The following is a 15049-nucleotide window of genomic DNA, read 5'->3' as shown; positions in this document are numbered from 1 at the left end:
AAAGCTAAAATTCACAGAAGTATAAAAGCAACATAAAACAGTCAGCTAGATTAAAATTGCATTGAAAAGGCTCAGGAAAATGAAAACATCTTCATAGGGTGCTGAAAGTAAACAAGTTCTGTAGTTGGGGCACCACCACCAAAAAGCCCCTTTCTGTGGTAGCCCCCCCCCCCGATGTTAGAAGCACCTTAGAAGGCCCTCTGTTATAAGGATAGGTACATAAGAAACAAAGTGATCCTTAAGGTACCCTGTGGTAATCCATGAAGAGTTTTAAAATCAAACCCACCATTTTAATATGATCCCAGAAAAGGACTGGCAGCCAGTACAACTGGCATAGCACAGGCATAAGATTATGATAATATTATATCATGGTAGTCCAACTTGAGGGACACCAGCAGACAGATAAGCTGGTATCTCTCAGGTTTAGGATGGTGCACATTTACCATCATATCAGTAAGAATATCTGCAAATGCATAGTCATGTGTCCAGTCCTACATAATTGCCTAATTTTTGTGATACATATATACATAATATATATGTTGTATAACTCATGTGTTCATTCTTTCACTGGATAATTAACTTCTCCTAGATATGTGTGAATGTGGCTTCCCAAAATTCTCTGTCTTATTTGTAGGAAGCTAAATTTGAAAGGGGGGCAGGGATAGGTAGGGATCCCCATCAGCAACACACAGCTTCCCTTTTACCCCCCTGAGAGGGCATTTGCTTTTTCTTTGGAGGGCAGTCTGGCCCCCCTTCTGCAGCTACCACCACACAGGTGTGTGTGTGTGGGAGGGGGCAGGACAATGTTGTATCTCCTCCCAGGGAAGCGATAGAGTTAATGGTGTGCCAAAACTGGTCCTTGAATTTCCTCAATATTTTCTTCCCCCTTCCCATGAAAGAAGCTTCTATTTTTTTTAATGTTACGACTAAATAATTGTTTCCTCAATAAGAAAAGGAATGTCCCATTTTGCAGTCACATATCAGTGCGGGAACAATGTCTCTTGTTCTCCCATATTGGCCCATATGGGTAGAGGACCAAACTGGAGGAGTCAATGATTCTTCTTACCGTGTGCCTGTGCCTTCAGCCAAATGCGGCTGTTGGGTGTATGAGGATATGGATGATGACAGGTTGGTTACCTAGATAACTGCCAGCTAGTTTATCTCTCATCTCCCATATGCTGGCAAGGAAAGGATGCTCCTCGTCTGGATGTAGAAATATTTTGTGTATAGAAATGGTTATCACACTGCTTCAGATTGCCAAACGGGTGGCATTTTTATAACCGCCTGACCTGCACCTTTGCTGCCCCTGACCTGAACGCCTCTGTGGACCCCGGGCTGGAAAAGGGCACAAGAGTTCTGGAGCAAAGCTGAGGTGTGATCTCTGCAGTAACACATATGAGCACATGCGGAATGGCATAGGTTTTTAGAGGCGAGGCCAGCATCACTTCTTTGCCAGCTACTGAACTTGCAGTCCCTGCCAATGCAGCCAGGATTCAGTAGTGTCTGGAAACATGCAGAAATGGGAAACTAAATGATCAGGGGACTGGAGCAGCTTTACCATGATGAAAAGTGACAACATTTGAACTGTTCGGCTTGGGGGAGGGGCAAGTGAGGGAAGGTATGAGAGTGGGGTACACATTGTGTATGGTATGGAGAAAATGGATAGGGAGACATTTGTGTCCCTTTTTCACAATAGTAGGACCTGGGTTCATCCCATGAAGCTGATTGGTGGGAGATTCGGGACAGTTAGAGCTACATAGTTGAACTAGGGGATTTGCTTGCCTTGATGGCAGCCAGCATCATGGATGGCTTGAAAGGGGGATTATGGAGGATAAGGTTACCAAAGGCCATTAGTCATGATAGCTATACTGAAGCACATGGGGCCTTCCCATAAAGATCAGATTGGCCACTGTGTGAACAGGATGTTAAGCTAATTAGGTCCTTGGTCCAGTGCTAGGTGGCTCTTCTTATGGAACAGACACTGAAGACAATGGCCCTGTCCATATCTGGAATGCGGTCATTCATGTGCTGCAGTGTGGAATTTATGCAGGGAGAACCAAGTTAGATTTGGTGGGTACTAGCATTCCCCTGGGATTAGCCTTGCCTGTGTGTTTGCTGTCAGGACCAGCCCATTAGATCAGATGAGAGTTCAAAGGAGGACCCTACCACAAGTTCCCTCTAGCATATACTGGGATCAAGGGGATGAGTGTACCCTGACAGGCAGCCCAAGTCTGCCACCACAGGAGATGGACCTCCTGAATTTCTTGCAGAGTCTGAGGAGCTTGTGTGTCCTGGCTGGTCACAGCCCTGACTGGGGTGTCAACCAAGACTGCAGCATCATTCTGTCTGTCAGTGGCTGTTGGCTTCTTCCTTATCTCAGGATGTGCAGGAACCGATGGTGCTGACCACCTTCTCCTCCTCCAAAGTCGTGTCTGGTTCTGAGCCTGGACTGGTTGCAACATTTACTTGGACTTGCTCACCTTGTAGGTTAGCAAACTGACCAATATGAAGATATCAGAAGTTGTATCAAAAGGAAAATGTTTCTGCATAAGCTGCTTGAAATTCCTTACTATCAGTATCTGGGCTTACAATCTATTTTGTCTTTACTCTTAAACAGTTGATAAAGCAGTGTATGAACCACTGATAAAATAATCGATGAGGTGGACACAGTAGTAAAAAGAAAATAAATACAAGCAAAATACTGCTTAATTTTTAAAAGTTTTGTGTTGCTATTTCTGCAGAGGATTTGTTTAAAAAACTATATACAAGAAGATGTAAAACAAAACTAAAACTATACAAACAGAAGCAAAATTTGTTCTTTCCAATCAGTTGCCTGTTCTGCTCCAAATGTTTTATAATCTCTTTCAATTATAATGTTTCATAATCTCTTCCAATAAAATGGTAAGGATAAGGAGTTGTGTAAATTAGCCAGCTTTTGTAGAGGATGGTGGGGCCACTCTTCCATGGAAGAGTTCTATGGCAACGATTCTTCAACTTACTGCTTTCCAGGCCTTCCAGTTCATTCTGTATATTTAAGATTTATGTTTTAATTCTGTGTCGGATTTCAAACCAGTCTTAGCCACTCCTTTACATGAAGATTGGCACAATTTGGATTCTTCCATCTGTTGTGTTATTGAATGTATTCCTCATATTGTATAAGTGCCAGTTTTGTTCATGCCATTTTATTCTCTGCATGTTGCCAACTGGTAGCTGGATATTTAGAATACTGGTTTTCTTATGTCTCACCACATTTTCCCCCCTTGTCATCAGATGTGGAGAGGAGTGGAAAGGAAACCGTTGCCACATGAAAGCCGAGCCTTCTTTGACTCCATCTACTGGTGCTCTGCAAAATGGTGGGTCCCATGAAATCAATATAATAACTTCAAGTGATTTTGTGGAAATGTTTGCTTATTTATCTCACTCGCTTGTCTCTGCAGATACATGGACAGGGTTGGGCATTGGATTAGCTGTCCTGTTGAGTGGAGCTGTGGTTGCCATTTCATGCATCCTTTCAAAGAGGAAATTGCCAAGAACGTAAGTGAAACCTTTCTTTCAGTTCAGAGAAAATCGGGCCATGGACTGGGAGAAAACAAGCAAAATATGGCCCATTTTCTTGATTCAGCTTTTAAATCTCACCTTTGGCAGTTTATTGACAAGAACAGCACAAAGGTTTTTTCAATCCTGAGTGACTTAAAGTGGCTATATAAGCGGACTCAGATGAGAATACATTGCAACTTGATTGCCTAAGCGAACTTGTGGTTTGGATGACATTATAAAGCCAGGTTTTCACAGAAATTAATCACCATTAATTACATGTGTTTATGGGAGCAGTGTGAGGAAGTGATTGTGGCTTTCTGAAAAGGCTTTTCAAGGGCAACTTGATCATTAAATGAATAGCAGCTTCTGGTAGCTCCTTACACCTTTGAGAGCAAATCTGGGTATAAACTCTATTTGTAATCTTAAACTTTATTTAACACTGAAAACTTAATTTAATTTATGCATACCAAAAATGTATGTACTACAGGAAATGCATAAATTAGAACTGTCTCCTTGTGTATGTATAATTGTGTGCAGTTTTCCCTAGGATACAAATTTCTGAATGCTTTTAAAGCAGAGAACTGCATCTCAAAATTCAAGGAAGTACAAAGACTGAAGGACATTTGTGTTCCAGTTCCAGTTCGTGTGTCAATTCAGGAAGTGTGGATTAGGATGGTTTGATTTAAAATATGCTCTAAAGGGGGAGTTCAGGGGGGCAACAGAAACCAGGAACAGAATTTCTGTGAGCTACTTCAGCCAGGGCATCATAGCATCTGTACAAAATGGCAACTGAGAAAATACTCGAGAATTCTGGTTTATTGGTCACAATCGAGCGAGTTTGCACATGTTGCCCAATTGCTCTCACTTTGCTCCTCCTGCAGAATTCACCAGTCATGGAAAGATCTGGGCTGCACCCGAGCTTGTGTGTCCTCTAGCACATAGAAACACAGAAACAGAGTGAGTCAGAAGGGGTCTCCTGGGCCATCTAGTCTGACCCCTGGCTCCAGCCAGCTTCACTCACAACATGCCCACCATGTGCATGTCTAGCCTATTCTTGAACACCCTCACCAATGGGGCCTCAACCAACATCAGGTAGCAAGCGGAAGTTTCAAGCCAGTGGTTGGCTTTTGGATCATGGCTTATTAGAAAAATGACAATCCAGGGTCTGGATGCAGACATAATGTTGTGCTTTCTGGGCTGCCCAGTTCCTGGTTATTGCAGCTGCTCCAGTCTGGAGGAGGAACGAAGTGGGAGAAATCAGACAGTGCTACCATTCGGGCAGCAGTCTCAGCAATTCCATCTCTCCAGTTTGTGCAGATATGGCCTGTCCTTCAGGGGTTGTGTTACAGGCAGAGTAAATGGGACACATAAATCATTGCTTGCATTAAGTAATTAAACTCAGAATGCCCTTTTGACCTCCATGGTGACAAAACAGAAATTTCAGGAGAGTAAGACCATCTGGTACTGACAGTGGCTTTAATTCAGTTTTCCTCTGTATGTCAGAACTAGCTCCAGCTCAGTCCAATTTATCCAAGAGAGACCCACAGATACATCCATGCTGCTGCTGCTGCTTCAATAGCTTCAGGCAACTGGCTCAAGAACACAGGACCGATACCCAAGAAGCAATTCTGACCCAAACAATGCCAATTCCAAAGCTTAGTTCCAGAGGATGGATGCACATAAAAGTGGCATGTGCTTATTCCAATTGCCCTAAATGTCTTTTACTGCAGAAACAGTCAATTCATGTAAAGTTTTGTGAAAGTCCTCTAGTCTACAAGTCTTGTACTACTTGGGGAGGTGGGCAGGGTGGGGAATGGAGTGCTGTTATCTGAAATGTGAGGGTCGCAGCATAGAGCAATTTGCATGCAAGTAAATTCTAAGGGAATGGCCAAATTGCATGCAGGAGATGGAGGCGAGGTGGACACAAAGAGCTTGGGACAAAATCATCATTCAGAACTAAAGAAAGAGATTTCTCTTTTCTTTTTTAAGACTCGAAGTCAGGAAGAACACATACAATCCAGGAAGACCTTGTTATTCAAGCAATGTATACCTGAAACAGGAAGCAATCTTAAACCCTTCCTGTTGAGGAGGATCCAGTAGATACCCTGGGGGGATGGGGCCGGTCTAGGCCTGAGAAGACGACGTTGCAATGTGCAGGTCGGAGTTTGCCATCCCGAGAGCCAAAGGTTCCCTCTTTGAAGTTTAGCCAGCTAATGCTGTTGACGTGAACACAAGAGAAGCCATGCTGGATCGGACCCAAGGTCCATCTAGTCCAGCACTCTGCTTACATCGTGGCAAACCAGGTGCCCACAGATCCTGCAAGCAGGACGGGTGCAATACGCCACCTGCCCAAGCTCTTCAGCTTTGGGTGTGTGCAGGCCTGCCACCTCTGGTGAAACAGGTAGTGCATAACCTACATTATGTACAGTACATTAAATACTGTCTTGCTAGCACTCAGTAATGGGTTTCATGCACCCAAACCATCTGAGTGAATCTTAGAGTATATGAATATAATTTGGGTAGGGAAAGAGAAAATGATTCATAGGCAACAGTTAGTTAATCTCTGAAATGCTAGCATCTGCTTTTCCTCATTGTTTTGAGCACAGTGTGACATGAATTGGCCAGAGCAGAGAGGGCTGCTATCCTCTGAGAGAGAGAAAATAAATTCCCTTCAGGAGAAATAGTAATTTATACTGCAAGTTTATAGTATAGTTTTCAACAGTGCAATCCAGTGTGGTGCTAGGTACTGAAAAGGTCTGGAGCTCAGACCCACAGGACAAAAAAGTGCAAATGTACTTATGTTGATTTACATGTGCTCTAAGGCACTGTGCAAGTGCATGTTTAAAGGACCCTGTTTCCTAAAGATACCTCAATTTGTTTAGTTTAAAAATGATGGTCCAGAGAGAGGCATTTGATTTCAGGGAAAAAGTAAAAACAAAAACCTCAAGCTGAAAGATTCAAGACAAGGGCAGGGGGCAGCAGGAGGTGAAGCACTTCTTAGGCAAAAAGCCTGCTGATCAGGAGGGAACAGATTCAGCAGAAATCTTCTGTCCCTGTGGACTGAACGGTGATGGGGCAGAGGGCACCCCAGAGATCTGGGTCTTCAAAGGAAAGATGTGGGCCTCCAGCCCTACTGGGTCATCTCCTACCACTGTCCGTAATGAAAAGTAATGCAGCTTTCGACATTAAAAACTCCACTATATATGTCAGAGAGATAAAGGAGTTCTCTAGAACAATCAATTTAAGTGCCGTCAACAGAAAAACAAAAAAGAGTTTGGGTGCAAAATTAACTAAATTACTAAATTAGTAATGAATATGTATTAGCAGTTGTGATGGTAGTAGTAGCTTATATAAAAAGTACATTTTACTACAACCTCAGAACTGCATATATGCTTATTCCTATATGTACTTTGTAAATTTATTTGTATTCTATAACATTGCCTTCAATATAAGCTGCACCAAATGAAGATAAAAGAAGAACTCTACCTGTACATTCTTGGTCCATCTCATAGCAGATTCTGAATGCATGTCATTGAATTGAATGGGGACTCCTAAATGGCAATCGTATACACCATTTGTATACACCACTGAAAATATTTACATTATTTTTCAGTAGACATCTTGCAGTTTGGGCTGCAGTCTAATACTTGGAGGTAAATCCACTGAAATTAGTTGGACTCTATACTGAGTAGGCAGGTATAAGATGCTGCAGCTGAATTCTCTTAGTTCTGTGCTTATGGCCTGCTTCACATGGAGCTTCATTCTTCTCAGTCCTCTGGATTTTCAGCTGTCCCTTGCAAGAGGTTATACCAATATGATTGTCAATTTCAGAAGGAAGGCAGAACTGGCAGTAATAGTAGGCAAGTCTTTCTCATAGGAAATCTGTTGCCAGTGGTTGTCAGTCAGGGGTGGGGCTGAACCAAAAAGTGAGCTGATCATACCTGTCCAGGCCTTTTCTCTTCCACCCCTTTCTCTCCCTTTCCTTCCCACCCACCAGGATGCCAAGCAATGGATTGCTTTTGCCAGCCACATGAGCTAATTGCATGCAAAGGGCTTTTGAAATGTTGCTGCAGTACATTGGCCCATGGGGTTCAGGTGGCCCACCTGTGAGCTACAGGCTTCTAACCATCAAGTATGCCTTGGGAAGATATATTTGCTGGCAGAGGGGATGAACAGATTTTTCAGTGTAAAATATTTCTCAACCCTTGGCCAATGTGGCTTCCAAAAAGCAAGCAAGCAAGCATTGCCTGTTGCCTTTTTGTATGTATATGAAGTATCTGGAAAAGGCCCTTGCACAACTGGAACTCCTACTGCAAAGGGATGGCATATCTCAAGCAAAGCCGACCCCTTGGGTTGGCAGAGAGTGTGGCAGGTGGCTATAGGAGCATCTCTGTGGCTCTGGGCTAGCATGGTGATGATGTTCCTATGCACGATTCTCTGAACAGTTAGAACATGAAGGCTTTGCATATCAATGGTGTTCAAACTCCAGAGGTTTCAATTTGGAGCAAAGGACGCGGAAATAGCTGGCAGCAGCACCTGTCTCTCCCTTTCATTGGCGGCTGTCCTCCTTGACTGAATGAGGGTAAAGCACTAGAATGCTTTCAGCTGAATGGTGTGTAGGAGGATATTTATGACCATCATTTTATCTCAAGGTTGAATTACACTTAGAGAAGCCAAAACAAATCCATTTTATCTAGCTTAACTGTGTTGGTTCCTTAAAGGCAATGACTATAGATCTAATTAGCCATTTTTTGAAAAAAAAAACGTGCATAGCTTCTGTCCGATAAATCACTCCTATCCAGAGGAACCAAGCTACATGCAGATATGGATTTTCCCATGTAGATCAGTAGTGCAAGTTGTTCAGTGGCTTGCTGCATTGAGGAGAAAGCAGCGACTCGAGGTACAAGCCTGCTCTTTTGGCCTTTGATTCAGAAGGAAGTCCCATTGGGTTCAGTGGGACTAACTTCCAGGAAAGTGGGTGCAGGGTGCAGCCCTAGTAACACAAGAACAAGCCTCTGCATTATACTGTAGATATTCCCACACTGAAGTTCACTCACACACTAGGCACCATGCATGCAAATATGGATCAAATAAATGGAGCCCCCAGAACCTCCTTGCAGTCCAGCTGTCTTTTTATGTGCTCGTATTTCAGTTTTGGATGGTTTTGTAGTTTGTTTTTATGTGCTCTTATTTGAGTTTTAGATGGTTTTGTAGTTTGGTTAAGTCATCTTTTAATTGTGGATTTTACTGTTGTTTGCTACATTTTATGAAAGGAAGGAGTATAAACATGGAAAAATAAATAACATTTTTAGGCAGGGTGTAGAGCCTGGAGCAAGGGTTCTGGAGAAGCGGAGAAGGATGTGGGTTAGCAGTTAGAAGCATTGAGCTAGGGCTGTGGGGCACTAGATTCCAGTCCCCTTTCGGCCATGGGGTTCACAGGTTAACCTTAGACCAGACAGTCTCTTTTAGCCTAATCTACCTCACAAGGCTGTTGTGGGTATACATACGTTGGGGAAGAGAAAGCTCCTTCTGTGTGCCATCCTAAGCAAGAAATAACAACCAACAATATCTTGAAGGGCAGGAATACATATGGCCCCACAGTGACTGTGCAGACAATGGTATGTTTTGTCCTCCAGTCATTTAACAGCTTCAGAACAGATGCTGACCCTTCTGCTGATTCTCTTGTGCCTCTGATTATGTTGCTCAAGTGGGATTTAGCACTTCCCAAGAGAAACACTGACGGGGCAGCTTTGCTCATTTCTCAACTGGGACACACTGGCAGAGTTCCCTTATGTGAGCTTCTGCCAACCTGCCCTGTTCCAGAAACCAGTATTTTCTCTCCTTTCTAGTTTCCCAGAAATTCTAAATCTTCCTTCTACAACCTCATGTTTGCAGATGGGAATTAGCATGTAGTGATGTATAAATCTGTTCTGTTTGTGTTTCATGGATTCTCAGGCACACTCGATTTCATTGTCTTTCCATTGACGAAATCAGACTTCATGCACAAATTCACATTTCTTAACATGTGCAAATCTCCCTACCCCCGCAAAAAAAAAAAAAAAAAAAGTTTAGTGGAAGAAATGTGTTGTTCCAGTATGTTTTCTACTTTTTTTCTGTTAGTAAATCCCCATAAAATTATACCAAGTTTTGAAAAAATGGTCCATATGTCTGCAGAATCCATATAATTTGAGAAAAGCTTGGAAAACTGAAAAAAAATCCACAGATTGGTTCATAGAAATCCAAACTCTTTTGAATCCATTGTGTATTTCTCAAAATTTTTCCTATATTCTTCTTAGTGGGGCGTAAGGGAATTGGCAGAAGTGTTAGCACCCCATTGGATTCTGCCCTCAGAATTACTTTTCCTTGTTCCTTGATGGAAAAGTCCCATCACTAGTTAAGAAAGCTTTGAGTCATTCTGGTTTTAGACTTCTTCCAAAAGCTGTAAGAAGTATGCATCGTATTACAACTTTGGGTTAGAAGACAAACTGGGTCAAGAGAAAAGAGGAAACAAAACAGAACTAGGTGGACCTGGAATATATATTAAGTCTAATCAAGCAAGAAATATACAAGAATCTGAGGCAATCAATAAAAGCACCACTTGACTCTGACTGGAGTCCATCTTGACCCATGTGTCATCAACTGAATGGAATAAATAAGTTCTATTTTTTTCCTCTGACTCTGAATGGGTGCAACAGGACTTCACATTCATAAAGTAGAACTTAAGCTTTATTTATGGAACTTTTAGACACCTATGAAAAGTGTGTATTTGAGGAGTCAGTATAATCAAAATAGGTCAGTAGCCACTTATTCCTTTTCGAATTTTCTCCCAACTCAAGAAAAGGATGAATCTCCAGTGGAGAAAAACCTTGTCTGGTTTCTCAGTATTTCAGATGAAAGCAAGTACAATTCTTCCGACACAAACTAACTCTGGTCTAGATATCTGTGTGCAGTGGAGTGTTCTGATGAAGGCACCCATGCATACAGTGTCCCCATTCATAAGAAAGGGGTGAGCTTATTTGTGTGCACAAAGGAATCCCTCCATTTAAAACAGGGGTGCAGAACCTCTAGCCCAGTGGTGGTGAACCTATGGCACACGTGCCACAGTGGGCATGCAGAGCCCTCTCTGTCAACATATGAGGCAAGTTGCCCCAGCAGATGAGCATCAGATAACAGTGCAAATGAGGTCCATGTGCATGTTTGGGAAGGAGTAGGGGCACCAAGCGATGACATCACAAGCTGCAACTCATTAGCTGAGACTCGTCCGAGCTTTAACATGGTTGGTCAGTGTACTGCCAAGGATATGCTCAGATTGGCTGGGAGTTCTTTTTTCTAAACTCAAACCACAGTGTTTTAGCTAATCAACAAAAGCTTTTTTCAAAATCACCCAATTTTCAGTGGAACTTTAGCCCTCTATTAGGGTTAGGGGTGTGCACCAGGGTAGGGTTAGGGTTACAAAAAGGAGGTGTCCTGCCATGATTTTGATGGTTGGAATGTGTTTTGAAGGGGCAGAAATGTTGAGCTGTGCAGAAAAAGCTCCTCACGGAAGGTTTTTTCAAAATCTCTCTCTTTTCAATGGAAATTTAGCCGTATATTATGGTTAGGGGAGTGCTGCAGTGTAGGATTAGAGCAGTGGTGGTGAACCCATGGTACGTGTCCCACAGTGGGCACGCAGAGCCCTTTCTGTCAGCACGTGAGCCAAGTTATCCCAAGATCGCCCCAACAGCCAAGCATTGGATAACAGCATGCATAGGGGCCATGCACATACTTGGAAAGTGGTAGTGGCGCCAGGCGATGATGTCACAAGCCACGACTCATTAGCCGTGCCTTGTCTGAGCTTTCGCATGGCCGGTCAGTGCACTGCCAAGGATATATATATATTTGCTTGGACTGACTGTGAGTTGTTTTTTCTAAACTAAAACCTCAGTTTTCAGTTTTATTGAAGTATGGGCACTTTGCAATAAATAAGTAGGTTTTGGGTTGCAGTTTGGGAACTCAGTCTCTAAATGGTTCACCATCACTGCTCCAGCCCATGGTCTAGTCCAGCTGTGGAGGTTCCATGGTCAGCCTGCAGAGCTTCCTTGAGCTTGCTGCTGGGTTCTTTGAGGCCTCTTGGGTAAGACATTCTTAATGGGTTCCCCCCCCTCCCTTAATGAGGGTATGTCTCCCTTCTCATCACCACTGTCACCAGTTGCAAATGCTCCTCATCCTCTTTCTCATCATTTCTAGGGCTTGCTTCCTTGATGCTGGCAAAAAGCCAGTGCCAGAGCAGGGGCAGCTACAGCTCCTCCTCCTCACCACGATCATTGTCTGTGCAAAGAGAAGCAGCAGGCTGCAGGTGGTGAAAAGGAGCAGCAGCCCCATCTTGTCTGCAGGATCCTACTGAGCTGCTAGGCCCTTGGCAGATATAAAGTTTGACAAACTTAACTTTTCTTGAACCTAGAAATGTATGAGAATCCCATTTGGGGGATGAAACCTTGACAGATTTTTCCAGTTTGCCCTTGCAGATTATATTGTTTTTCTCTGCTGGCATGGACTCATCTGTACCAATATGAACCAATATGAAGATGGTGGGAGTGGGGGAATAGGCAGGTATTAATGGTGGCAATTTGCACTGATTTCTTGCTTTTGCTCTTCCAATAAACACAAATGGTATATTTTTTAAAAAGTGATCTTACATGAGTGCAAATCCATCTGTCCGCTATGTATTTCCTCTTGTCAATATCCTTGTCAATTTCACCCTTCCTTCCAAATTACTTCACAAAGTCCTTTTCCTTACTTGTCAGAAGAACTTGCCAATTTCATTCTCCACAATGGCAAGTTGGAGAGAAGGATGGGGGTACAAATCGACCAGTTCTTTGATAAATCTGCTCTATGGCTCTGCTGGACGAAACCTAGTAGTACACTGAGGATGAAATAGTCAACAGTTTGACAAGAAGGCACATGCTTCTGCAGGATTCCATAGCAGACAACTATAACACCATTTGTGCAAATGTCAAGATCCCCCTTCCCAAACTGTGCAAATTACAATTTGCACAAATGGCCGAAACTGGAAAAAATGTGCAAAGTATTTCCAGAAGGTGAAGGTAAGGAATCTGTTGCAGTCAGCTGCTGCTTCTTGGATCAGAAACACCATGGAAACTCATCAGGGTTAAAGGTAATGAAATTCCCTGCACCACACACCCCTAACTGAAGGATATCGTAAACAGTAGACAATTAATGAATATCTGATTGATACTTAGTGCTAGAAGGATGGGGAATGAATAGCCTGGATGGTGAAATGGATGGACCAGGTAAAAAAGCAATGCAAGGCCTGGGCTTCAGGCTGCAACCCAGATCAGCAGCAAAGAGCCAGGCCTGAGGAGGATATCTCCCAAACGGAAGATGAGTTGGTGCAAACCAGGTTGTGACTGGAGGCTCCTGCTTTGGCAGCAACTGTGCTGATGGAAGATGAATGAAATTGTGCAGATCTCATTGACCTGGTTTAACGCCTGAAGAAGAGAGAAGTCTTTGCCTCTGCAATCGCTGTTTTTACAGTCTTGCCTTCGTCCTGATTGATGGTCTCCTGAGTAGCTCTTTCCCCAAACATCCATCTATACAGAATATTGTTAGGAGGGGGAGATATATTCCAGATCACACTTGGTAGTATATGTAGTTGCACCTCAGCTGGGCTGTAGGCAATTGTATACCAACTTTCATTTGCAGCATTTGAGAGAGAATAGAGAGAGTGTATAGAGAGAGACCTCTCTCTGCTGTGCCTCGGCCCTTCTCTGCTTTCTCCTGGTGTTTCAGATGCTTCCTGGGACTTCTGGGTCCATGCAATTGGCTCTTTTGGGTCTGTCTCTTTCTAGGGCCTCAGAAGCTTATACTGTAGTCTCAAAATTGCCATTGTTGGGCTTGAGTTCTGCCATAATAGCAGAGCTGCAAAGAACCTGGATGTTGCCCTGATTGTAGGTCTGGAGCATGGCTGAAGCATGGCACCTGGCCATGGGACTTAGCACAGAGCATGGAGCAGAATCGCTGGGCTTCCAGATTGCTGTTTTCCACTGTTCTGGCTGCAATACATCTTGGGTTGTGTGGCTATCCAGGCAGTTAAGCTTGCATCTAATCCACTCATGTATAACTCAGAACTTTGTTATCAAAACATGATATAAACAGTAAACAATACATGTAGGATCAACACTTAGTACTAAAAAGAAGGGGGATGGGTAAGCTGGATGGATGGTAGATGGGTGAGGTAAAAAAACAATGTAAGGCTAGACGTTCCTGCTGCAGTTCAGAGCAATAGCAAAGAACTAAGCCAGAGGAACATCTATTCTGAGCTGAAGAACTCTTGCAAAGCAGATCAAACGTGTTTCTGGCAGCAACTAATCAGTGCCAAAAAGGTCTGAGTAGTTGTTATCATGGTCCTATGGGGAAAACAAAAGCAGTTGCAAATGCAGAGCTGGGGGGGAATATACCAAATAATATAATGTCCACTGGGGTCAGAACATGGAACCTTATGCATTCAGGCTGTGTGCTCTGCCACTTCTAATAAATAACTGGCCCACCATTTGCCCATACTCTGATCCTGAAAAAGAAGTGGAAGTGAAGTGGAAGTGAAGCAGCTTGTGACCTCACTCCTCACCCATCAAGCCAGAGCAACAATGAAGAATAGAATGTTGCATATGAAAACCTAGAACTGATGTCCCCTCCCTCTTGGTGTAAACATCAACATACCACGGAGAAAGCTAGCAGTCTAGAGTGCCTTTTGGTTGCAGATGCTGCAGCCTGGGAACCACATTTCTCAGAAGAGCTTCCAACTAGTAGAAGGTTGTGTCTGAATTACACAACATAAGGAAGGCCAGTCACCTGGGGTTTTCTTCTGCCCCTGGCAGCTGTTTCTGTGGGCAAGTCCTACACCATCAGCCACGCCCAAGCGATTCCTCATTTAGAAGCAGATCCAAAGCCACATAGTATTACTACATGGAAAAGCAGTTGGTCTCTGGATACATCTGCAGGCGCTGTGAGGATGAGGGAGAAAAGGAGCAGTGGACATATCTTGAATAAAACTGGCACCTGGACGGACTTTCATCTAAAGGGTCCCCCAGCTTGCTGCCATTCTCCGTGATATGTTGCTCTTTACACAGAGCTTCCCCAGTCTGTGTTTCTGTTCCAGGTTTCCATGTGTAGCCTTGTGTTCCTCATTAATGCTTTTGCTTGATTGGAAAGGACTGCTCCTACCCCAAAACACAGGAGGCCACTTTGTGACCTCTTTTAGCCCTGATTAGGGTTATGTGAGCATGATCAGTACATCCTTTTTCTCCATCTGTGTTTGGTAACGATGATAACGTGCTGTGGGATATGTGCACTGCAGGATGCATGTTACATAATTGCTGTTTGTTGCTTTTTAGGTGATGAGTTTAGCAAAATCTAATCTCCATATGATCTGCTTTCAGGATTCAAGATGATTAAACTTTTCCTTCTCCTCTCTACAGTGCTTTTTTGGTTAAGTTAAAAAATAGAAATGAAAATA

General features: G+C 43.3%; 1 protein-coding gene across 1 annotated transcript in view; it reads left to right on the top strand.

Moving 5' to 3' along the window:
• MALRD1 (MAM and LDL receptor class A domain containing 1) overlaps positions 1 to 15049 on the top strand; it is a 242556-nt gene that overhangs the window by 217978 nt on the left and 9529 nt on the right. The window contains exon 31 of the mRNA XM_044425030.1: positions 3271 to 3534. Within this exon, the coding sequence (XP_044280965.1) occupies positions 3271 to 3534 (264 nt within the window). The remainder of the gene's footprint in view (positions 1 to 3270; positions 3535 to 15049) is intronic.

The sequence above is a fragment of the Varanus komodoensis genome, unplaced genomic scaffold (assembly GCF_004798865.1).
Source record: "Varanus komodoensis strain SLA01 unplaced genomic scaffold, ASM479886v1 scaffold15, whole genome shotgun sequence".
Classification (NCBI taxonomy): domain Eukaryota; kingdom Metazoa; phylum Chordata; class Lepidosauria; order Squamata; family Varanidae; genus Varanus; species Varanus komodoensis.
This window is presented reverse-complemented; position numbering and strand designations above follow the sequence as displayed.